Raw genomic sequence first — 23,853 nt, forward strand, 5'->3', positions numbered from 1 at the left:
GCCGTTCTAATGGGTTGTCAGGCAGAATCCAGAGGACAAAACCTTGATCTCGTCGGCAAGGAAATTAAACCAGCCCAGGCTGAATTTGTTAACGAAGGAAAGACCGGAAATGACAAATTACCGAACAAGGAAACTCACAAACCTTCACCAGGTTGTCGATGGTGTGGCCGCGAAAGACACCACCACCAAGTCTATTCCTCCTTGGAGAGTTCAAGCCACAATGGGTGGCTTGACCGCCCAGCCAGGGATTAATGACCGAAATACTCGCCATAGGCTGTATACTGGTACTGCAGTCACAGACATTGGTGAACATACCTCGTGGCTGAAAATATACAAAGCCTTGGAAATATTCAAATCCCAGTCATCGGCATATTTCAAGCTTACTTCTCATACCACCAGAGCAAAGTCACTGAAACGGTTCATGTCATACCAGACCATACATGTCCAGGACTAAATAGAAAAGCCTGTGTCGGCTTAGGGATAATCAATGGGACTGATAAAGAAATTGATGAAATCACAAAACAAAATGCTGATTTCAAAACGGAGTCCTCATCACTATTCAGTGGCCTAAGGAAGGTGAAGACCGAAGTAATGCTACAACCTGACGCAAAGCCGCATTGCATTTACACGCTAAGGAAAAACTTTTATCCACCAAAGGTCAAACAGGATTGAACTCGATGCTCCAACAGAGAGTCATCCCACCGATAACTGTACCAACTACTTGGTGTTCTGACCTTATCCCAGTGCCCAAAGCTAATGGCAACGTCAGACTCTATTGACCGTGAATTGTGGCAGCTCCCCCTTGATGAACAGTCAAAACTGCTCACTACTTTTGTAATTTCGTTTGGCCGCTACAGTTTCAACCGCCTTCCATTCGGCACAAGTTCCAGCGCCAGAGATTTTCCAAAGTACCATGTCTGAAATTCTTAAAAGATGTAGATGGAGAAACATGGCAAATCTCGTCCCTGTAGAAAAACACTACAGACGTGTTCGAGCCGCACTGCATTGTCTGCTGGAGGCTGGTATAACCGTCAACATTGAGAATTACCAGTTTTTCAAGACCTCTGTAAAATTTCTAGGCTCCTTTATAGACGAACAGGAAATACTTGCTGACCCAATGAAGACGGAAGCCATATCACAATTTCCACCTCCCCAAACTGTGAAGGATCTGCAACGCTTTAGGGGATAGTGATTCAATTTAGGGAAATTCATTCCCCGACTGGCTGAGATTAGGGAACCTTTGGGTCAGTTGTTATGCAAAGAAACCACATAAACGGTCAGACCCCAGCAGAGAGCCTTCGAACAGGTTAAAACAACCCTCACGTCAGCTGACGTTGTAACATGTTATGACCCAAGTCGACCAACTATCATCGCAGCTGATGCCTTCTTAAATGGTATCGGCGTAGTCCTCCTTCAGGTACAAGATGAAGGGGAATCGTAGACCCATCATCTATGCATCACGATCACTCAGTAAAGAGACGCTATGCTGTTATAGAGAGATAAGCCTTAGCAGGAGTTTGGGTATTTATAAGAAGTTTAATGAATATGTTGTGAGCATGAATTTTGTCGTAGAAACTGACCACAAGCCCCTTCAATCCCTCTTTAACATACATACATACAAACATACGTCCCTATTGGGGAGACAGAGCCCATTTCATCATTGTTGATGACTTGCTTCTCTGCGACGAGCGCAGAGTGATTCCCAGGTCCATGACACTAGAGATACTTGACCGCATCCATACTGGTCACCTTAGCATTACCAAGTAACAAGCTGGAGCCCGAACGTTAATATGGCGGCCAGGACTCTCTACACAGATTGAAAACATGGTGACAAATTATATCACGTGCGCCGAACATCGCCTTGAGCCCAAAGAACCACTCATATCGGCCTCCTCCCCTTCACGTCCATGGGAGAAGCTAGCTGCTGACCTCTGTGAAGCTGAGGGAAAAGCCTTTCTCATTGTTGTTGATTACTATTCAAGAAGGGTTGAAATCAAGAAACCGAACGACTTATTATCAGCTAAAGTCTAATTTCCACGCATGGCCTACCTAAAATTATCGTGTCAGATAAAGGCCCACAATTCAGCTCCGACGCCTTTCGTCTGTTTGCCACTGGGTTCGATTTTCTTTCATGTGACAAGCTCCCCTAAATGCCCAAGAGCCAATGGTGAAGTTGAAAGGGCAGTCCACACAGTCAAAGCTTTGCTCGCAAGAATGAAGACCCGTATACAGCCCTGGTTTTTCACCCAGCGAGTTACTAATGGGGCGCCGCTTGCGAACCAAAGTTCCTGCCATGCACAGTGTCTTCAAACGTAATGTGCAAGATAGCGATCGGCAAAGAGTACAACAGATCAAAACAACGGATTCATCACAACAAACGACACCAAGCCCTTGCACTCTCTCCACTGCCCCCTGGCGAGCATGTTAAGGTGCAAGACCAGAACCGGGAAGGTCACATCATTGGAGCCGTACAGCAGCAGAGTTCCTACTTAGTGTATGAGTAAACTGAGACAATGGTTTTTTCTCTCGCACCGTCTAGAACCAACCAGTCTGCAGCCAGCCACACCCTCCGACAGCCCAGCTATGGCATTCCGCGATCAGGCCTGCCCGTGAACCAAACACCAGCGATTAGGTTTCCATCCCCGAGCCAGGGAGTCCATCTGCTCGAACTCCCAAGACCTACTAGATCACAAACGCCTTCTTCAACCCACGAAGGACATCTGAACACTGAAAACTCTTCAGCAGAGCGTGTTACACGCTCAGGACGAGTGGTCAAAACACCACATCGTTTATCTTGGTGAACATTTAACAAAGCAAACTCGCGATAACTTATTGCATTAACATTATTCAAGAGAAGGCATCCCCCATACACCCCCTATTCCATAGGTAATTCGTCTCGAGTTTTTTTTAGACTAAACGCCGTGCAAACATGTCGGCGAAAGGCAATGAAAGCGTGAAGAGATCGAGAGCATTCCTGAATATTGAAGCGAAATGAGTCGGCGCTAACCTGGGAAAAGGGAAACCCTAGACTCCTGACAACCCGTGAAATCAGTTATAACTCGAAGTTGTCGTAACCTCAGTGCTTTAATAAAATGAGAAATTTCCCCGGTCTATTGAAACCGGTCGTGTGTACAATAAAACAAGAAGGACGCCATGTGTTATTTTTTTTTAATAATAAAAGACTAATAAAAGAATAAATATCAAACCAGAAATTGTTCTCTTCAAACTGTAAATTATATATGATCCTGAGAGAATATTCAGTCTGTTAGGGATTTCCCTGCCGTACTGTTAGCTCTATACAACAGAGGAAGGGGATTCTTTTTTTAATTTCCGTTTCGCTGACACAGCTTTAGCAGAAATCTCTCTTTGGTCGTTTTCGTCGACAAAACGAATAGCAATATCGCTCTCCGGGTCATTCGCCATTTTTTTCTGCGTCAATTCGTGAAGGACGCGTGGCTCTGAGCGTGGTTCATCCACGCGGAACACATTCACGCTGTGATTGGCTGTTGTCTAATCCCCCTTGGGCTCTTTGCCCTTAAAAATAACTCGAGACGAATTACCTATGGAATAGGGTGTGTATGGGGGATGCCTTCTCTGTCCCCTTTATCCTCTCTTGCATTGTTAGCTTCTTGTTAAGTTTACCGAGCTGTTTACACAGAGTTCGTCCTCAAAATTTGGGGGAGATGTAGGATCAGTTGTTCATTGCATCAGACTTCCGGTTTTCTACTTAGAAAGACCCCTTTGCCGGCTGGGAGTCATATGCTTTTGCAACACGCCATCTTGTGCGCATCTTTAATTGTTAGCGGGATAAATCCCTGCTTCGAAGCTTAAAATATTGCACATATAACCTGTAACACTTCACCTACTTCAGCATAGACGCACAATTGATAATCCTTATAACTAATCTAGACCCTGCTTTTAGTCCTGATCAACTGAAAAACCAGAAAACCTAGAATCATAAAATGAAATTGACGAAATTCGAACGAAATGTACCCTGCATTTAATGCCTTTTGGTATTACGTTTACTATTTATCTCACTCATTGCCGAACTTGAGTGTCACGACAGTCTCCATTATTATAGTTTTAAAATGTTGCCGATGAATGGTGGTTTTTGAATTGACCTACCGTATAGCGCACAACTAAAATGACAGTAAACCTCTGTCAGCAAATATGCAGTCTACTTCCATTAGTGTTGCCAAAACACAAATAGTCATTTTGGCTCGTTGGAAAAGGAAGCCGAACTTTTTGTTGCAAACCGGCCGATCCCAGTTCGTGTTTCTTTTAAGTCCTGTTCATGAATTTTCATGCCTATTTCACTGACCATACTTGAGAGCGAAATAGACACGAACTGGGATCGGCCTGTTTGCGAGAAAAGTTTGGCACTAAATGAATAATGTGAGTTTTCCAATTTCTTCCTTTTTCAACAACCAAAATCACTATTTGTGTTTTGGTAACATTAATTTAAGAAGACTGCAATTTGGCTATTATTGTCTTACTGTCATTTTAGTTCTGCGCTATACGGAAGGTCAATTCAAAAAATAATGATTTTTGTCTCGTTTGCAGACACTGAGTTTAGGTCAGTTAAAATAAAAAAATTTTAGTCTTCCCAGTAGTACTTAACAAATATATGGCTTAAAAAAAGAAGTCCCGTGTTATGTTGTATCGTATACAAAAAATGAACTTGCTCGTTTAAATTTAAGGATTTTGTGAGCGTTAGAAAATGGTCAAAATTTGCTTATAAAATGGGGCCCTAGTGGATCGAATAAATTGATGCTGAGCGTATCTGTAACATAAAAGCAGTGAAGGACCTATGTTTGGTATATTTATCCATTACTCCACCTGACTTATCTATAATGTTAGTCTGAACTAATTCTGATGATCCGCTTCCATTGACATTTTTAACATTTTGCCCTGTTTTCTCTGACTACCACTTTTAGGTAACATCTAAGACCAGAAAAAAACTACATGAGTTGAGTTTAAAATATTGAATATACTGAATGTACTGAATTGTTTGAAAAATTATGCAGTATATTTTAAACGTGTTTCTTTTTTATAACTTGCTGTTCTTTTGGTTTTCATTTGGTTAATGTCCAGCATGTAACGAAAGGCTTTTGAAGGAATCAGGTTTCATCTTCTCACCTTATCACCCGGGACTGTATGCACCTAACTCTCACTGCAGTTGGCTGATCACTGCACCAGTGGGTCACGTGGTACGTCTTGAGGTCCTTTATTTTCAACTGGAATATGATACTCGTTGTGAAGCTGATTTCTTGGAAGTAAAGGATGGTTCTGTATCGAGCGCGCAGCCCGTTGGGAGATTTTGTGGTGAAAGCGTTCCTTCCGTCTTTGAGACATCCAGCAATACAATGCTCATTACCTTCAGATCTGATAACAGCATTCAAAGAAGTGGCTTTCATCTGCGCTACATCTTCAAAGGTGAGATGAAGTTCCCTGGCAATCATCTAATTGTATTCATTTTAGTAAAAAATCGAAAATTATATCAAATAAGTAGAAAAGGAAAGAAACTCGCTACGTGTAAGAGTTGTCCGTGAACTTCCTTCAGCCACCGTCGAAGAGAAAATCTTATTCAGACTCTTATCTTTTAAACGATAGGCAGTTCTGTGCAAAAAAGTTATTTTAACAGACCAGTAGATTCTGACCGTCCTAAGAATTTGGTTTGTTTTTCGCTTAAGTACTACGTTCAACGATACTGACAGTCATCAGTTGTAAACAAGCGTGAATTCCATAGTAGTACAAATGTTTAAGTAAAAAGTCTGAATTTACAACTTTTTACTCAGTTATATAATATTCTCTAGATGCAGCTACACCTACTACAGAAAAGTTAAACTAAAGCAAACCACTTATGACTAGTCGATGGAGTTTTCTTTACAAAAATGTACTGAATACAGAACCAATCTACTTACTTCGGGAATGGGCCACAGGGCGGTGTGGAAATCCTAATATCGTCGCTAAAATACCCGTACCTGATATTATGCGATTCCAAGTAAAAGTCATGCTTTCACTAAAAAGAACCATAAATAGTGTAGCAACATTATGAAGGTCCACGAAACCAATTAAATTTAATTTAATGCCTTGTTGTCAATATGCTTTTCTAATATGACTACTTTATGGCGGCCGGCCACGGATTTTAATAGCTCCGCCTCTGATCAGCTTTTCATAGAAATCACGTGGGGTTTTTTTAAGATACTGCTTATCAGTTGGGTCATAGTTGTTTTAAAGTTTTTTTCTGTCAATGTAGAATTTCACTCACCTCTTCTATTCTTTACAATATCAATTTCATGACGGCTTATATCATGATTTCATGATCACCTAAAAAAACGATGCAAAGTTTCCTGATATGCACTTAATAATATCTATTGGTATTTCCACAGAACAAACTGAAGATAAGATTTGTTCCAGCAAGAGAGGTAACGTATTATCCTAATCTTTGAATTTATTTATGTATCCCCTTGTCAACTCAGGGGCACAAAATATTAACATAACCAAAAGTTGATAAGGGATTAGAAGATCGAAAAACAAAACAAAAAACAAAAACAAACAGAACATTTTCGGGGCTCAGAACTGATAAAAAATGTATTTTCACCCATTCAAGATTACTTCGATAGTCTTATTTGTCCCGTAAAATTGGTTGCTATTCATTCATTTTTCGCTTTTAACTTTTTAAAACTAGATTGTCCATCCGACTGCTCGTGCTTCATGATCAGCGATTCTTCCAACAAATTTGCAATTCAGGGCTCCGGCTTACGGATTATTCCCAAGAGTATGCCTTCCTACACTACTGCCCTGTAAGTATGGAAAGAATGAGTATTGTTGGTTTTCACATGACGTCACTAAAATTCAAACTAAAAAGCTATCGATCCTACCGAGATTTTACTTTCGCGATGCATTAGAGTGGCTGAAAACTAATTTTCGTACAAATTTTCGCTTCAAAAGGGTTCTTGGTTTTGTGATAGAGTACGCTTGAATTTCTAAGCTTCAGCGTGACGCGGCATTTACATGACGGCCAAGAGAGCTGTCAAGTAGGTTAAAAAAATGACTTATTTCAGGAAATTTTGCTATCTAAACAGTTCATGTATTAGAAAAAGTATTAGTTGAATGTTTATGAGTTTCTTGAAGAATAAATTCACGCTTTTGTAGCCAAACACGGTAACAGATGTTTCTGTTGGTTTCCGTCCGCCATGTTGGAGCTCATCCAGGTAAGCACCAGCATGGCGTCTCTATACAAATCTCTATAAGTTTGGGTAAAACATTTCTTCGGATATCTCGTATACGAAATATTCCTCTGACCTGAATCTTGGCGAGGGTCTTTGTATATGTACCTCCTTTCATTTCCCAGATTCTGGACTTTATCTATTGAACGGTTTTGATTTTTATTTTGATCTATTTTGAATGGCGTGACACTGAAAACCAGCAATTGATCAATTAGCCATTTAACGCGACAGACTTTTGAAGCAGTTAAACACCGTTGAGTCCTTTAATACATATCCTGGCAAGGCCTTTAAAACTGTCACTCATCTCGCTGTATTTGAAACTGAGTCAAGGTAGCGATTCGCAACTAAGCATGTTCATTTTAACAATTTAAACTGACCGTGAATAATAATGCAATTCACCTGCTTCATGGCAATAATTAAAATAGTAAACATGTATAAAGTTAATCAGTTTTATCTTTTGGTATCTTTTGTTAAAGAGGAGCAGTCAACTGAAAACATGTGTAATCAGGAAAGTAACGAACAAGGGTCTCCTTCTCCATTATGAAAGCCATGTAGACGCCCGATAAAAACGATCCCTTTTCATGACCATGCTAAAGCGAGTCCTCCGCCTTTCATCGTCATCTGCCCTATTTGCGGAGGAATGCGATAACCTCAAAGCGATCTTCTTGAAACTCAAATATCCTGAGAGGCTGATTAATTTTAGCATAACTACAATTGTCTGAATCCTAGTTTTGGAAAAAAAAGTCTATTTTCTTCACTTTTCCTACACTTTTCAGGCATTTTGTAGCCAAGTAGGTGATCACATGCAATAATAATGACCTTTGAAACTATTTTCTCACCATAGCAAGTTTTTACATGGCAATTCCCTCATTAGCCATATATTTATAGAAAACAACAACACCAAAAAAACGGGGACAAAAAAAAAGTTAAATAGGACTCGAACCCGGCACCTTGGGTCCGACGCGACTACGCATAACCACTACACCACAGAGGCTAATTACGTGACTAGAAGGAAAAGTAATACATTTTGAATGAAACTTCCGCCGGCAAGATGATCGCCAGCTGCCTGCCGGCTGCATTAACCGAGCGCAACGTATATTCCATGGCAAAGAATGAATGAAAGAACATAATTATGCTTTTCAAAACGCCAATACACGTCATCGTCTGCAAAGTAGGACGCAAAACATATGTTTTGTTATCTCGATTTATTATTTTGAAGCTAATGGTCAAAATCACATCCATTTTCGGCTGATACAGGTTCTTAAGAATAGCGTGGCATGACATTTTCTCACTTTCACATCACCTTCTAGTAAGCTGGAATTTGTATATCCCCTGTGTTGCGGGGTCGAAGAGAAAATGCTCATCTTCTCGTCAAGTTTAACGCCTGGACGAGTCAAAGGCTCATGAATTGAAATCCAATCCCAAGTTAACCATCGTAATCATCTGAAAGACTCCTGCGTGTCTTAAATTTGGCAAGACCTCTAACCGTACTGTAGAAAATTTGACACAAAGAAAACAACGAACGATGCACGCTCTCACCCACCGAACTTTCTTGAGTTGTTCGTAGCGCAATGCATTGTGGTAAAAGGGAGCGCAGTGACCTCTGGTTAAATGCAATGCATTCTGCTAAGAAGTGATGAATTCGAGAATTCGTCCATCCTCGGAGACCCAGGGGCGGTCAGTCGGGAGAAAAGGCGCGACAAAAGTTTTCAACCACAGGCGGAAAAGTTCCGCCCATGCTTGAAAACCTTTGTCGCGCCTTTTAACCCGGCCCGACTGACTGCCCCTTGGTCTCCGAGGATGGAATTCGTCCCACCTTATATATTTCCCTTAAATCCTGATTATGTTGCTGCTCCCTCCCCACGACCGCTCCGCAGTAATTAACTAAAAAACACGGCTATATATTAGGCATATTTCAATCAAAAATTGATTGCTTTTTGAAATAATATGCGTCAAGAAGGCCATCTCGTCAAGAGAATACAACAGTACTCACTTGGTTCAGTAAGGCAAAAAGGTTTCGCTATTTTTTCTCTCCATTTAAAAGTGAGTACTGTGACTACAAAGCTGAAAATTGCGTTTTTGCTGTAAATAAGAGCGTCAAAGATCCCTGAGATGTTAAGATTCTATAGAAAAAGCACACATTATTAAGGTTTTACAGTGAGTACTGTTGGTGAGTACTGTCGATCTATGCAAATCAGTTCAAAGTAAACTAATTTGGTTGTTTCAAACGTCGTGCTACTGCCGTGCGAACTCAACTGATCGAGTTAAATTCGACTTTAGCACGACAGTAGCGCGACGTTTGAAACCAAGTCGTGATACTGCCGTGTAGCACAGCAACCCTTGCCGTGCTACACGGCAGTAGCTCGACTTGGTTTCAAACGTCGTGCTACCGCCGTGCCGAACTCAATTCATAAATCAAAAATACATTAGAACACATTTAAAGGCTTGCTAAACCGTTTCTTTATTTTTGTGTTTTGTTTTCGGCAACAGCCGTTCTATTCGACTGAATTAAATTCGACGTCTGAAACCAAGTCGTGCTAGTGTCGTGCTGCAGTCGAGCTACAGTCTAGCCAGCTTAACACAGCAGAGGCACGACGTTTGAAACAGGCCTTAGTTAGTGACAATTATCACGCAAGGTAATTTTTGTTAGCAGACAAACACATATAAGTGTTAGCAACACCTTCAAACTAAAAATGATCCGGTACAATTCTTGTGAAGTCAACAAAACACTGTTTTGCCATGAACTAGGCGTATTATGAAAAAACCGCTTTTTTCTTACATCACAATTACATTAGCTCCTGTCGTATATTGGTGTTGTACAAATGACAGCATCGCTTAATTTTTTTTCAAGGTCGTTCTATCTTTTGGAAAACGTTGTTATTTTCTCTACCAAGCCTACTTTATTTTTTGTCATTCGTGCTCATATTGAGTTCTGGCGACTGTTATGTTTACATCTCTGAGCAACTCTTATACCAGGTAAAGGGCTTCGTGCTTTGTCGTATGTCCACGACTCTAGCTCTTTGGTTTGCCGGAATTCTTACTATGTACACCATAATGTTAGTAATTCGTTTCCGGACTTGAGTCTTGTTTAAAGTTATGTTATCCTTTGGAATAAAGCACGCGCTATGAGATACAACAGTTTCTGGTGTATACACAGGTAGCCCAAGCTCGAAATATGATCATCGGCGAACATCGGCATTGTTGCGTAACATTCGAAATATAAGGATTTGTATGGGGAAAAAACCTATCGTTTCTGTAACCTACGAAAATGAAAGGATTTCAATAAAAAACAGCTTACCTTTGGTTTTGGTAAACCTTTATATAGAGAGAAAACCGTTTACATAAAAACCCATAAAACGGCCGTAAATCGGCCCGTAGACCACACAGGAGAGACGTAACACACATTATATTTTACGTAAGGTAAGCTGTTTTTTAGTGAAATCTTCATTTTCGTAGGTTACAGAAACGATAGGTTTTTTTCCCATACAAATCCATATATTTCGAATGTTACGCAGCAATGCCGATGTTCGCCGATGCTCATATTTCGAGCTTGGGCTACCTGTGGTATATATCTTTCGTTTCCAGCGAATTCTTCAAACACGTTCTGTTACAATCTTTCATCAGAAGCCCTAAAAAACAGTTTTACTGGTTTGAAAACCCCTCAAAATCGCCTTTTTTCTTCCCACCTCTTTTTTAGACATGTAGATTCATCGAGTCGCAAGAGCAAGTTCGCGTTCATCAAACAATTACACCCGTTCGGTCTATTCTGCCGTTCAAAGATCAAAGATCAGCTGACGTTGTATGAAGACAGCTTTCAGATCTTGGAAAGAAAATAAAAAGAGTGATCTGCGATCAGTGTTTACGAGTAAAAAAATTGCCGATGGGATCAAAATTACACCTCTCGTCAATCAGCAATGTGTATGACAAATGTTACCTGTGTGATGCAGATTATGTAACTTATATACGCCTTCACCTTTCTCAATTGTTTGGTAATGTATGATAATGATGTTTTTAAATATCCTTATCATAAAAACAATTATTCTTTTGAAATCGAGGTAAGTATCCCTAAGGCCACTATTCGAAACTGAAAGAATAATTGTTTTAGTATATACACACGAAGTGATCTCAACAGAGTCAGAAAGAAAACCATTGAAAGACAATAGGCCATTTGCACTAAGAAGCATGTGACACCGTTTTTATGAAAATGAAAGTTATATGATTTTGCCTTCGAAAAACGATTAGTGTGTCATATCTTAAACAAAATAATGCTGATTTGGTTTTTCAAACCCGCACCATTTTCTTAAAATGAATAAGTTCGTAAATGGTCACGTGACCAAAATGTATTTTTAAAACTATGAATTACCTCTCTCTGAACACAAATTTTGCACTTAAAGTTCAAGGGAAATGTTGAAAAGATGATGTGGTAACGTTTACAGCACATTTGAGCGTAACTATGAAACGTTGAACAAGATATAAGCAAGAAGTAGTTTTGGCCGCCATGTTGGAGGGCAAGAGCATGCCCTCCAACATGGCGGCCAATACAAATCATACTACTTTGCTGAAAAATCAAAGTGCCACAAAATATCTCCCTTAAATGTGTTTCCTCCCAAATTTCGGGTGTAAGATAATTTTTGTGTGCTCTAACAATTTTTGGCATCAGCAAGATTCCAACTCATTGTTTAAAGGAAGCATTGGTCACGTGACCTCTTAGTGCAAGTGGCCTATTTGTTTGATTGACAGGTTTATTCATACCTGAAAATGTAGCCATACACCAGACCTGGCCGTACACTGTAGATGCTCAAACGTCGGATTTTTACAGTATTTTCAAACGTGGCAAATCATACTTTTAATCTTTTTGTAAGCCTTAGGGTCAATGGTTTAAAAGAGAACGTCCAAAATTCAAATAACTTCCCCTTCCGAACAGAAATATAAAACTTTATTTGCTTCTCCTTAATTGCTTCTGTCTACTCACCGTGAATAAGAAAGTTTTTTTTGTCACTTCTTGTAAATGCTGTCAACAGCGGCCTTGATCGAGGCCAGCTTTCGGATTATGTGTAGTGAGTGTTCTTTGCCTAGTTACCTTGCTGGCACGTACAATTTTCGTTAATATTTGTTTTGTTTTGTTTTTTTTATATTTCCTTTTTTTCTTCATAAATTCACTCCTCTTTCTTGGTAAAATTGGTCTTGCTAGGAAATCCCGAGTTCACAAAGCAGTGACAAAACGGCCCTCTCTAGCGGTAAACATCGCTTCGAGCATATAAACAGTCAGCTAGAGTAAAACTCATCACGATAAATTACGATGTTTAAACACTATGTAGTCTTTTCTTACCTTCAAAAACATCACCACTAGGATGTTCTTGTATGTTCAACGAGTACTTACTTTGAACTTTGACAAAACACCCAGTTCACGACAGCAATTTTGTTTTGCTTTAAATTCACCGCCTACTGCGGTGAATAAAACGGCATACCCCGAGACAACGAACCAATCGGATTGCTTGAATCACCAAGATCACTAAGTGTGCATAGCCTGACGAATATTATCAAATGGGTGAATATCGCCATTTTCGATGTTCGATTAATCCGCAGAATAATGTAAATGTTTTCTGGAAATCTATCGCTCTTTTTTAATTTCAAACCAATTATGGTAAAGAAAGGTTTTGTTCTTTGTAACCTCACTTGTGTTTCTGTGCCGTTTCCAGACTGTTTGCAAACAACCGAATCAACCAGATCCAGGAGAAAGCTTTATCAAACCTTCCACTTGTGGAGTACATGTAAGTTGAACAAACAAACGAACTTTAGATCAAGAAAAGTATCATAGTTGCCATTGACAATAGTCTGTTCACCGGCATTGGGGTTATTTGGTCCTAATTCTCATATTGCTCATGTAATGATTGCTTTGTGCTGAATAACTTAGAAATAAATTTTTAAAGCTAGAAAATGAACATGTGAGTAGAACTGAATTATGCTTTCTCCATCACTATCTGTTTTGATGTTACCTATTTGGAGGGCCATTGAGTAAAATAGCAGGTTACGTAACTAGTTATGAAATGTATTTCACGTTCGGTAAATAAAGTTGTTACTACTTCTTCTCAAACCCGTTCCAAAAAGCATTAATAATTCGTAAAGAAATTAATGCTTAATGAGTGTCCTTATATCTGATATAGACATGGCTAAATTACGTCAAATTATTTAGACCAAAATAACCCCAAATCTTAATTTTATAGCAAGAATGAATTGATCTAAATCATGCAGAGATTTTGAAGCCGTTCTAAAAAAACTCACAGTCGTGTATTTTCAGGTTTAAAAACTCGAGAACTAGTTTTTTAAACAGTACTAAATAAGTAAGATTTCGCTACTGTGATAGAGTATTTCTCTATTTTATTGAAATTTTTATTTATGCTCTTTAAAACTTAATCAAGCAAACGATGGTTTTGAGAGCAAGAGAGAACTAAAAACTAGTAGGGGTTAAGGGGTGAGAGAGTTTCTTGTTGTCACGTAATTCTTTTGGGTCACCCACTGTGCTTTTTTTGGTCAGTATTTTTTCTGTCTGTTCCTTTTTTTTCTTTGTTTTTTCCCACACTACCTGTTCGTTTCTTTTTTAATTTTCCGTCCCTTAAACGTAAAAAAAAACATATGACAACGTTGATGGCGCAAAAAAAATATTTTCTCCCACGAAATGAAGCCACGAATTAGCTACGCCAGCAAATCTATGTAGACATTGTTTCTACTCTGTCAAGACAGCTTTGGCAGAAACGTATCTCCAGCTTAATCCCGTTGTGTCATTGCAGAGATCTTAGCCACAATGTTATTCTAGTTTTGGCGGGCAATTCGTTTCGCGACAAACGTCACCTGAGAAATATGTAAGTGGACGGAATAAATACAGAAATGTGCATTGTATTACCTAAGTAACCTAATGTAAGTTTTTTAGCAGTAAAGGGGGAATTTATATTTGCGGAATTCGGTGGTTTTTAAAACATAAATTCTTGCACATACTTCACAGCAAGCAATAAGTATTATTATAGGAAGTAAAATACGGTATGCGAAATGATAATTATGAACTGACGTTCAAACAACGACAGTGACCTTCGATTAAATGTTTAACTCCACATGCAACGAATGAAGAATGAGAATAATCTTAGTATACTTTTAAAAGAAAATAGCTCAATAAGAATCTTAATAACATCTTTAATTAGTAAGATCTTCACCTGAGACGGTAAACATCAGTAGGATATCGGTGGGTCCTAGCCATTGTTTTTCCGATCAAAGGCGTTTGTAAAAGGCCTCATGTCTTGAGAAAAAGCTCAGAAAAGTAGCAGATAAATAAGAAAAACCATAGAAGTCCCTCCAAATACTCTTAATTCGATGGACAAATGAGGACTGTGAGGAGTGACTCGAGAAAAGAACATGATTGAGCCACCGTGCTGTAATGACGAGCTGCGTTGTTGAACCACGCAAAAGCGAGGCAATATGTCCTACTAACATCTGGCGAGATTTAAAGTGGTATCTGAGTGATAATGGTGAGCCAATCCAGTTATATCTAATGAGAAAGGTGTATTTTTCAGTCAGCGACACAGGTGGCTCGGAAGAAAAAACTCGATTACTCCCATTGGGAGTCCGAATACCCCTATTAGGAATACCCGGGTTTTTTTCTTCCGAGTCGCCTTTCCCATCTATTCACCACGCAGGCTAAAAATGCACCATCACATCTCTATCATTGCGCATAAGCCATTTCTAGTTCACATCGCAGATGGTTTTAAAGTTATGTAGCGGGACCTCCGAAGCATCCTCCTTGGTCCTAGGAAGTCTAGAAAAGGGTTACCGTAATTGTGTTAAAAGACACCCTCGGTGTTTATTTAGAGGATTTTTTCATAAGTCTAATTAAGCTCAACAAAACTAATATGGCGGGATAAATACTGAGCGGAGTATCTATTCCATCAATTGATACGTGTAGAACGTCTAAAGATCAATATCGCTCTTTAAAATCTTAACTTCGATGGCAGTATCCTGCTCCAGGGTTACAGTGTTGCTACCGTCAGTCTGATCTATCCTTACTTTCAATTTGACATTGAACGAGGTGCAATGCGCAAACCCTTGTTAATAAAGCAAGAATTGAAACTGAATAAATTTTTGCTAATTTTTAGTCTCTTGGAGTTTATTAGAGAGGGGAGTCTAATATAAACTTAACAACGTAGAGGGGCGCTTGCTAGACACATAGCGTCAAATTTAGAGGAGGCGTCAATTAGACCATGTACGGTAAGCTATATGTTTTGCAACATTTGTGCTTCACTGTCAATCTGAGGTAAGGCTAGCAGCGTTCATTTCTATAGACTTAACTCTGATCTGTTTTATTTGTTATAGAGAAGCACCATAAACATCTATTTTAAACTTTAAATTTAAAGTACTTCACTTTTCAGAAAACTAACCGGAAATTTCATCCAAAAATTTACGCCCACTGTATTGTCTGGCCTGGAGACGTTAGAAGTTTTGTAAGTATTTTCTTCCTTGCTGAATTATTTTTCTTTATTTAAACTGCAGTCTAACGGTTCCCTTTTTTACTTAACTTTTAGCGTGGGTGTCGTTAGGGATTGTGGCGAGCAGATAATCTTAGGTCCTCTGTTTCCTCTGTTTGGGGGAGTCCTATCTGTTAGAATCTCATCTTAAGATCTCACTTAACAAGTCACTACTTTTATCATTTTCTGATTTTGTTTTTCCCGTAAATATTCAACCGCAGAGACCTTGGAGAAAATTTGTTGACAAAAGTTCCATTGGGAGCATTTGGGGAGTTGTCTAGTCTCCGTGTGTTGTAAGTAATTAACTGCTAGTCGATTTATTTCTTTGAGATAGAGCCTTCCCTGAGATCTTTGTCAAACTTTACCGATTTGTTATTTAGCAGAAACTTGTGTATAAGCAATAATTCCCCAATAAGGGTACATGCTTTAAACTCGTTTCCCGACGACTGTTTCTTTTTCTGCACTGGAAATTATTCTGTATTCAGTCTAGAGAAAGAAAGTCACCACTCATTGCAAAAAAAGCGAGAAAAAAAGGTCACCACACTCGTTTAAGAGAAAATGAAGATTTACCTTACTGGAAAGCTCCCACGGCAAATCCACCATCCTGAAATTATGCGCAGTCAGATGACCAATGCAATATAAAAAAAAACCTTAATCTCGAGTGGCATTGATTTGGCATATTCTTTTTTATCTATGAGCGATAAATGAATGGATGCTCATAGAGGATAAAGAAATTGATAAAATAGCTCCTCTTCTTTTGTCATTAGTATCTGTCATGCACTGAAAAAATAGGTAACCAATTTACCCCATTTACATTGCAAGGAGAGCTCCAGAAACCACCACAGTAGTATAGGGCGCACTAATTATCCTTTTTTGGAAGGAATCTCATTAATTTGAGGTCGATGACGTTTACATAAGGTCATATGCTATTTTTAGGTGGTTTGACAGGTTTAAAATTATTTTGAAATTATTTTTTGGTCCATTCATGTGGTGGAAGGAATAAATGATAACTGGTCTGTGACTTAAAATCACTAAGCCGTAACAATATAATGCAAGTTCAATTTCCCTTCGCTTTAATTGTCTGTTCCTATTGTTCTAGTTCCGACTCACCGATCCATGGCCCGGTTGCATAAAACGTCGGTAACAACTACGGGTTTACGTACGTGCTCTCGTAACTTAAATCACTTAAGTGGTCCACTTAGGGAATTCACTTAAGTGGGTGCACTAAACGATTTTCTAAGTGTTCACTTAAGTGTCGTTTATGCAACAGAATCTGCGGGTGTTGCATAAACCTTTTTTTACGTGAAAAATAGCACGTAAATTTACGGGACCTATGCAGTTCCCGTATCGTTACTGAATTTACTAAAGTTAACGAGATCTTTTACTGAGAAGTGAAAAAAAAAGTATTTTTCTTCACGTAATTCGTTCTAATGCGCTTTGTTTACTTCTGATATACACTTAAAGGCCGACTTTGTGAAAAAAAGAAGAAGAACTATCACTTTCAGTAGATACTGAAGAAAAATAACGTTTGCATGCAAATTTCATTTTTTGAGAGGCTTAAAAGTGTTCGAAACTACTTTTAACTTTCTTTACACTCACCGATGGTTAGCTTGAAAAAAAGAAAAGAGTGAATCATTAATAAAGTACTATTGAGCACTTAAGTGCAGGCATATTAATGAGAGCGAATGCAAACAAGCTCTTTCTAGCACGAAACACAATAGACCATTTGCATGGTGTCGTCGGGTGTCAGGAAATCGCTATGACGGGGCCGGGACCGGAGTCGGGGTCGATCTCTTTTTTAAAAGAAGGCTGTTTTAGGGTTAGGGTTTAGTTTCAACCCTAACCCTACCCCTAACCCTAACTCTAACCTAACTTGGTTAAGAAAATCTATAACTGTTCTTGCTTGATTTGCATAACCCGGTTAGAACTCGGTTCAGACTGTAGAAAACCCAGCCGAACTAGAATTTTTTTGTAAACGAGTTAACTTTATTTAGTTAACTGGAAATAACTCAAATAAGACAGTGGTTAAGTCCCCAAGTGCGGCCGAAGCCAGTATCATGTAGGTCTCTTCGCTCGTCGCTATTTTTGTGGCCAAAAAAAATTTATGGATAAATAAATAGTGTGCAAGGAAAGTCGTGCTGTGATTGCTCAGTACAAGCTTATAATGCACCTTTAAAGAACCGCTCGGCCTTACGACGAAATGCTTTATGTAATAAGTACTCTTATTGTTTTCCGCAGAAGTTTGAGGTCCAATGAAATAAAGTTCCTCGAGGAAGAAATTTTTAGTGGACGAAACAATTTAACTTATCTGTGAGTATTTGCTATATTAAAAATGATGTCACAACTTTATAGAAGTCAAGAACCTTGCGATGCCAAATCATCGTCTTTAATATATGCCTTTTGACGGTAAAGAAGAAACACGCTGTTTTGTTTTCAATATCACTCTTCTGGGCGAAAAGTGGATAACACTTTTTCTTCTGTAGTTGTAGCAATTTGTCATGAAGCGGTCGCAATTCATCTAAGAAGTCTGCTTCTCCAGGTCATTTTTTTATCTTACCCTTTAAAGTTTACCTTCTCGTGCATGGATCTGCTGAAACGAATTTCGTGAAGGTACCCCTTCGTGCAAGTTGGTAAATTGGCTGGGATAATTTCTGGTGCTGAGATTGGAGAGATAACGGCACCATTGGTAAACAAAGAAACACATATCAAGACAGAAAACTCGTTTAATCATTTTTCACAAGTCAAGGCCTCAAAGAGATAGAGACAATAAGGTTCAAGTGGAACTGCACCAGATCGTCCTCTTGGCAGTGCTTGAAGCCTACCTCTATCTCCCGCTCGCTGACAATTCACAAGGGCTCCACTTCTTCCTTGTCGCTATTAATGTAAGCACGAAATTTCACTGTCTCCACTTACATTTTGTTGCTCTGGTACCTAAGTTCCTACAAACGGAAATAAGCGTCATCTCAACCATAGGTCGCTGTCCCACATTTCACTCGATATGTGTGGATAGGAACGCAACTTAACCTTTTAACGCTGTTGGTTGGCGTCCTTGTAAACGTCACGAAATAATAACTGATATTCTGCCTTGTTAAAATCGCAGTCGGTTGATACCTTTAAGTAATGCGCTATTTCGGTAGCTATAGGGGGCCTTTTGATGCTTTAGTATTAATAAACGTGCTTGGAAACTAATCACTGCAAGGATTAGGCGTAACCAACAATTTCACAACGTGACAGTAGACAATAGTACTGTGGAAAGAGCACATAACGAAAGATAGAAAGGTGAAGCGTAGCACGCGAAGGAACAAACATGATAGGATTGGGAAGCGGGCAGAAGAACCAGAAGCAATGGCCTGCGTAACGACATGTAAACAGTGCAAAAGATTGCAAAGGATGTCAATGGAGGCTTGAACGCAGTATCCAGTTAATTGAAGGCATAGGATGGCACATTTTTTGCCAAGGGAGAGAACAAACTCGCACTATCGACCGAACGAACCAGGAAGTGCACAACTGACCAGAAACAGGTTTTCCTGCTATCACCGAAGACCCTGATGAAGTGCTCCTAGCCACCAACAACCTCACGAGAGCGGAATCAAATAACTAAGGTGCAACAAGTCCCTTGGCATATACGGCATCTCAGCGTTTAGTTTGGAAGCTTGGCAGAATGCCGGCATATTGGACAAAGGATGCAGACGCGTCGCATTGTCTTCTATTCCGCCATGAAATTTGTACTGTCATCTCATCCTGAGAAGCGTAATGAATAACATGCTTCAAAAGCAATAGGAAAACTTACTAAATGGTGGATAAATTTATACGCTTCGATGCAATATTGAGAAGTGCAACGAGTTCAAGTCGCCGTTGTTTTCATCTTCATTAATTTCACTAAGGTATTCAACAGCTCCCACAATCATCTTCGTGGAACATTCATTTCTGCTATCAGGAATATCTATTGAAAGGTTCGAGGTCCTATCTAGGGTACGTCATGGTTGTTTGCTTGTGCTGCTCCAGTTTGCAGTGGCTGAATAAGGTCACCAGGGGACTGATGGTAGTCAACTGTTTGACCTAGACTTTGCAGAAGACATCACCGTATGCCAATCAGTCATTACACTTCGCCAAAAACAAATGGAGTCTTATCGTATGGTCACAATCAAAACCGTTTGAGTCGAAATTTTCCCTTCATTTTGAAAAATAGTCATTAACTTTTAATACGAGGAAATCTTGCGCGATCTTCTTTAGGAGTGGATAATAATTGACTTCAATGGGCGGCATATTAATGGTTACCCTTGAAAAAGATACCCTGTTTTTCGATTAAATCAAACAGTAAGCATAGTCATGTCCAGTGGCTCACAGTAGGGCTTTATATATTCTTGTATGTTTTTTTTAAAATACACCGTCACTAATGCTTAAGCAAATACTTAATCTAAAATCAATTAACAGCTTGCTGAGTCTACCTTCTCAGTCTAAGTTACGAGGAAATAGAAATTGCAACCACTGATTAAAGGCCGATAAACAAAAAACATATTACACCTACATAAGGCCTTGAAATGATTAAATACTAAGTGAGTTAAGATCAATATTATGAAGGTTAATAGTTAAACCTTGGTAAGACTTTCACGCCAAGCCTTTTTTTAATAGTTACCTTCAAGAAAATTTGATTGAAAGCATTCCTGATAAATTGTTCAAGGATCTGGGACACCTAAAAGTTCTGTAAGTAGTAAATCTCTTATCACATAAAACTATTCTACTTATGTATTAATAAGTTTACGCATTTCTACGAGTTTTATTCTTCAGTATGTTGTACCACTTTCAGTATCACTTCCACGTTACTCCAAAATTAACTATTAAGTAATAGCTACTTAATATTGAGTATCTACAACATTAGACATTTCTAATATTTATTATTATTATTATTATTATTATTGTTATTATTATCAACAGCGTGATGTAGACGATTATTGAGCAGTGTTTTGACACAAATGTTATGGTGTAGCAATAAAACAGCTCTTTTGATAAACGCATGCTTACTATAATCATGGATTTTAAAACTGGCTTAGTAAGTTCAGCGGAGGGGGTGTTATTCAAGCCCGACGGTGACGTTAAGTTTCTAGCCACACAGGCCACTGGCATAATGTGCTCACAGGAAACAGCAAAGGAAGAAACTTTTTTTGTGTGAAATTATAAATCATCAAGATGTTCTTCCCTGATTTGATAAATTCTTTCCACAACCCGCGTGGTAGAAACAAGATCTCAAACGAAAAATTTATAATGCCTTGAGCACTCCCTAAAATCTCGTAGAGCACTGAGCCAAAGCAACAGCATTCACGACTTTGTGCAGCAGGCCAGTTAAGGCAAGCAATATGTTTTGCACTGTTTGTGAGAAAATATTGAGGCAAAAGTTATATATTATACCCTTTCTTCATGCCTTTGTCGTACATTATTATTATCATTGATAATATCGATTATGTTCTTTTGGTCAAACAACGGCATGGATCAAAGACATGGTCGCAAAACATACCACTAGACTTAAAGGACGTGTGGTATATGACTCTAGCTAACCATTTGACCCTTAGCTATTTTTTCCCTCACTGGCAAGCCTTTTTCGTAATCTATCGATCTTAATTACCATATAAGAAACAGTTATCTGGGTAATAGAGTAAGTTGTAAGAACATAAATAGAGGCTGCGAAAAGAAGGAAAACTCAGTAGAAAGCCCTTGGGAAATATACCCTATGGAATCTGTTTAATCACCACATAGTATAGTTTATGTTTTTCCTTAGTTTTCTGAACAACAACAAGATAAAAAGGATATCCACGTCCACATTTGATGGGCTTTCGTCTCTAGAGACTTTGTAAGTACAATACCGTTAATACTTGTATTTGTACCAATAAAATCTGCACCTCAATAAAGCCACTTTATTTTAACCCTAACTGTAACGTTATTGGTGGCTTTAATTTATGTCATTCGTGATTAGACTAATAGTCAAGCATACCTCTGACCCCTATCTAATCTTGACTCGAAGGCTTTTAATTGAAAAATAATAATGTTCGAGGGTAGCACAACCGAAATCAAGATAGGAAGATTTCCTTTTATGGTAATTAAAGAATGATTTTTTAAATTAACGTAATTGTAGATAGGACCTTGGATAACTGAATTAAGCTGAAATATCGCCTATAGATGGTTTTCACAGTGACGTCATCAAATTGTTAAGTCAAAATAGCGAGGTTTTACGAATTCTTATTTAGATTAGGTTAAAGATAAACAAAGAGTAAACCTTTGCGGAAGTTTCCATTCCCGTAGCATGTTTCATTTCGAAAATACAGCAATTTGAACTTCCGATTTTTCACAGTGCGTGACACCAAAATAGGAGTGCTGTCTCGTTGAAAAGAGGTCTCTTCTCTTGATTTTCAGCAGTATAACCATTTCAAGTATTAGAAGATATGTTTATGCGCACGTATGCTAGTTATCAAGTGAAAGAAAGAGCTTTTATAGAAAAAGTGACCTCCAGATGTTTTTGTTGATATCCGGCGGCCATATTGTTGCTCCAAAACGGTGCACCAATATGGTGTCTCCATACAAAGCTCTACAAAGGTGCGTGAGACGTTTCGACAAATAACTCAGAAACTTTGGGCCACCAAGACCTGCGACTTGGACAAATGGTTTAAAAATTAGTCTTTTATAACATTTCATTTTCTTAGCTTCTTCCACTGGACGGTTTCAAATTTATTTTTTTGTTGCGTGACAGTGAAAACGATCTATATGAAGACCTCCTTGCTTTTGCGCATGCTGACACCTTTTTGCCATGATCTAGCATCAGTAATTCATTTACAGAATATTAAATTAACATGGTGATCCTTTATCATATAACAACTCTCGCATGTAAACAATTTAATACCTCATTCAAATAACACGCAGGTATTTAGACAAAAACAAGATAGTGGACTTTCATCCTGAGGCCTTTCATGCATTGGGCAACTTAAAAAGACTGTAAGTGACACCAACACCCGCATATGACCTTTACAGTCCTGAACCATTTACCATTACCACTAGCCTGCGTCACAGACGTAATCTATTCCCGGTAAGTAACGTCTGTGAAGCAGCGCCGATATCCTTGTTCTGGGCCCCCAACGGACTCAACAAATTACTGGAAAAGCGTTTCGAATTTCCCTTTAACCTGATTAGCAAATACATGTAAACTTTTTGCACGATTACGCCATCGTGCAAATGGCCTATTGACAATAGCTTTTTCACTCGTACTCAAATTCTGGTACACAGGTGGGGGCTCAGAACAAGAATTTCAGTGCTGTCACGCAGACGGACTTAACCAGCAGTTTTGATCCGTCTGTGCGGCAGGCTACATTACCACTTATCGGTAAGCTCAGTTCGCTGGGTGCCAGACTTTGTTGCGGAAGGCTTAGACGCACCAGTTCTCAGGGTGTTAAAATAACCGAAGAGAGGGTCATGGCACATCTGGAAATGGATGTAACTTTTAGTCTTCTCGAAGAAGGGCAAAAATACGTAGAGTGCGTCTCATAAAAATTTCTTCTTATCTGACTCTTGTGGTAGTGACCAAATCTGCGGGCAACATCTAGTTTTGGAGCGCATGCGCAGCCTCTGTTTTAATGTGATTAAAGTAGTCTAAATCGTCAACATCAGACTCGTAATCTAATTCATGTCCTTCTAGAACTGCACGAAATAAAAGAAAGAAAAGGATTTACGAACCGTCTATCTTAAGCAAATATTTAACAATTATTAGACTCGCTTATCACAAAATATCGTGATTTGTCAGTGGCAAGTAGATCAATTATTTGCCGAAGCCGAAAGCTGAGGCAAATAATTGATCTGCGAGTTCAATAATTGGTTTATCATTCGATCGCCGAGTTTGAAAATGTTCGGAAAGCGAAACGATTTGCCATTTTCACGCAAAAGTGATCGCAAGAAGGAGAAAAGCGTGGTTTCCTTCACGCATGAGCAGAATATTATTTGCAGCCAAAACACAATTGAATGACATTGCGCATAAGCAGACCATTATTTGTAGGCAGTTATTTGTAGGTCACGTGGTGGGCTCTCCGCCAATGGAAAGAAGGAAATACTTTTATCGAATCATAATCCTAGAT

General features: G+C 39.0%; 2 protein-coding genes across 3 annotated transcripts in view; both read left to right on the plus strand.

Moving 5' to 3' along the window:
• The window catches only part of LOC140948907 (uncharacterized), a 57,263-nt gene extending 56,074 nt beyond the window's left edge, over positions 1 to 1,189 (plus strand). Inside the window, exon 29 of the mRNA XM_073398172.1 lies at positions 858 to 1,189. Coding sequence (XP_073254273.1) covers positions 858 to 1,189 — 332 coding nt within the window. The remainder of the gene's footprint in view (positions 1 to 857) is intronic.
• A 3,914-nt stretch (positions 1,190 to 5,103) lies between these two features.
• Positions 5,104 to 23,853, plus strand: part of LOC140947739 (uncharacterized) — a 29,960-nt gene continuing 11,210 nt past the window's right edge. Inside the window, exons 1-11 of one of the 2 annotated variants that reach the window (XM_073396917.1) lie at positions 5,104 to 5,436; positions 6,393 to 6,428; positions 6,692 to 6,806; positions 12,932 to 13,003; positions 14,021 to 14,092; positions 15,647 to 15,718; positions 15,964 to 16,035; positions 17,981 to 18,052; positions 20,375 to 20,446; positions 21,516 to 21,587; positions 22,652 to 22,723. In XM_073396917.1, coding sequence (XP_073253018.1) covers positions 5,367 to 5,436; positions 6,393 to 6,428; positions 6,692 to 6,806; positions 12,932 to 13,003; positions 14,021 to 14,092; positions 15,647 to 15,718; positions 15,964 to 16,035; positions 17,981 to 18,052; positions 20,375 to 20,446; positions 21,516 to 21,587; positions 22,652 to 22,723 — 797 coding nt within the window. In that variant the 5' untranslated portion in view covers positions 5,104 to 5,366. The remainder of the gene's footprint in view (positions 5,437 to 6,392; positions 6,429 to 6,691; positions 6,807 to 12,931; positions 13,004 to 14,020; positions 14,093 to 15,646; positions 15,719 to 15,963; positions 16,036 to 17,980; positions 18,053 to 20,374; positions 20,447 to 21,515; positions 21,588 to 22,651; positions 22,724 to 23,853) is intronic. The other variant, XM_073396916.1, reaches the window with a different exon arrangement.

The sequence above is a fragment of the Porites lutea genome, chromosome 9, assembly GCF_958299795.1.
Source record: "Porites lutea chromosome 9, jaPorLute2.1, whole genome shotgun sequence".
Lineage (NCBI taxonomy): Eukaryota > Metazoa > Cnidaria > Anthozoa > Scleractinia > Poritidae > Porites > Porites lutea.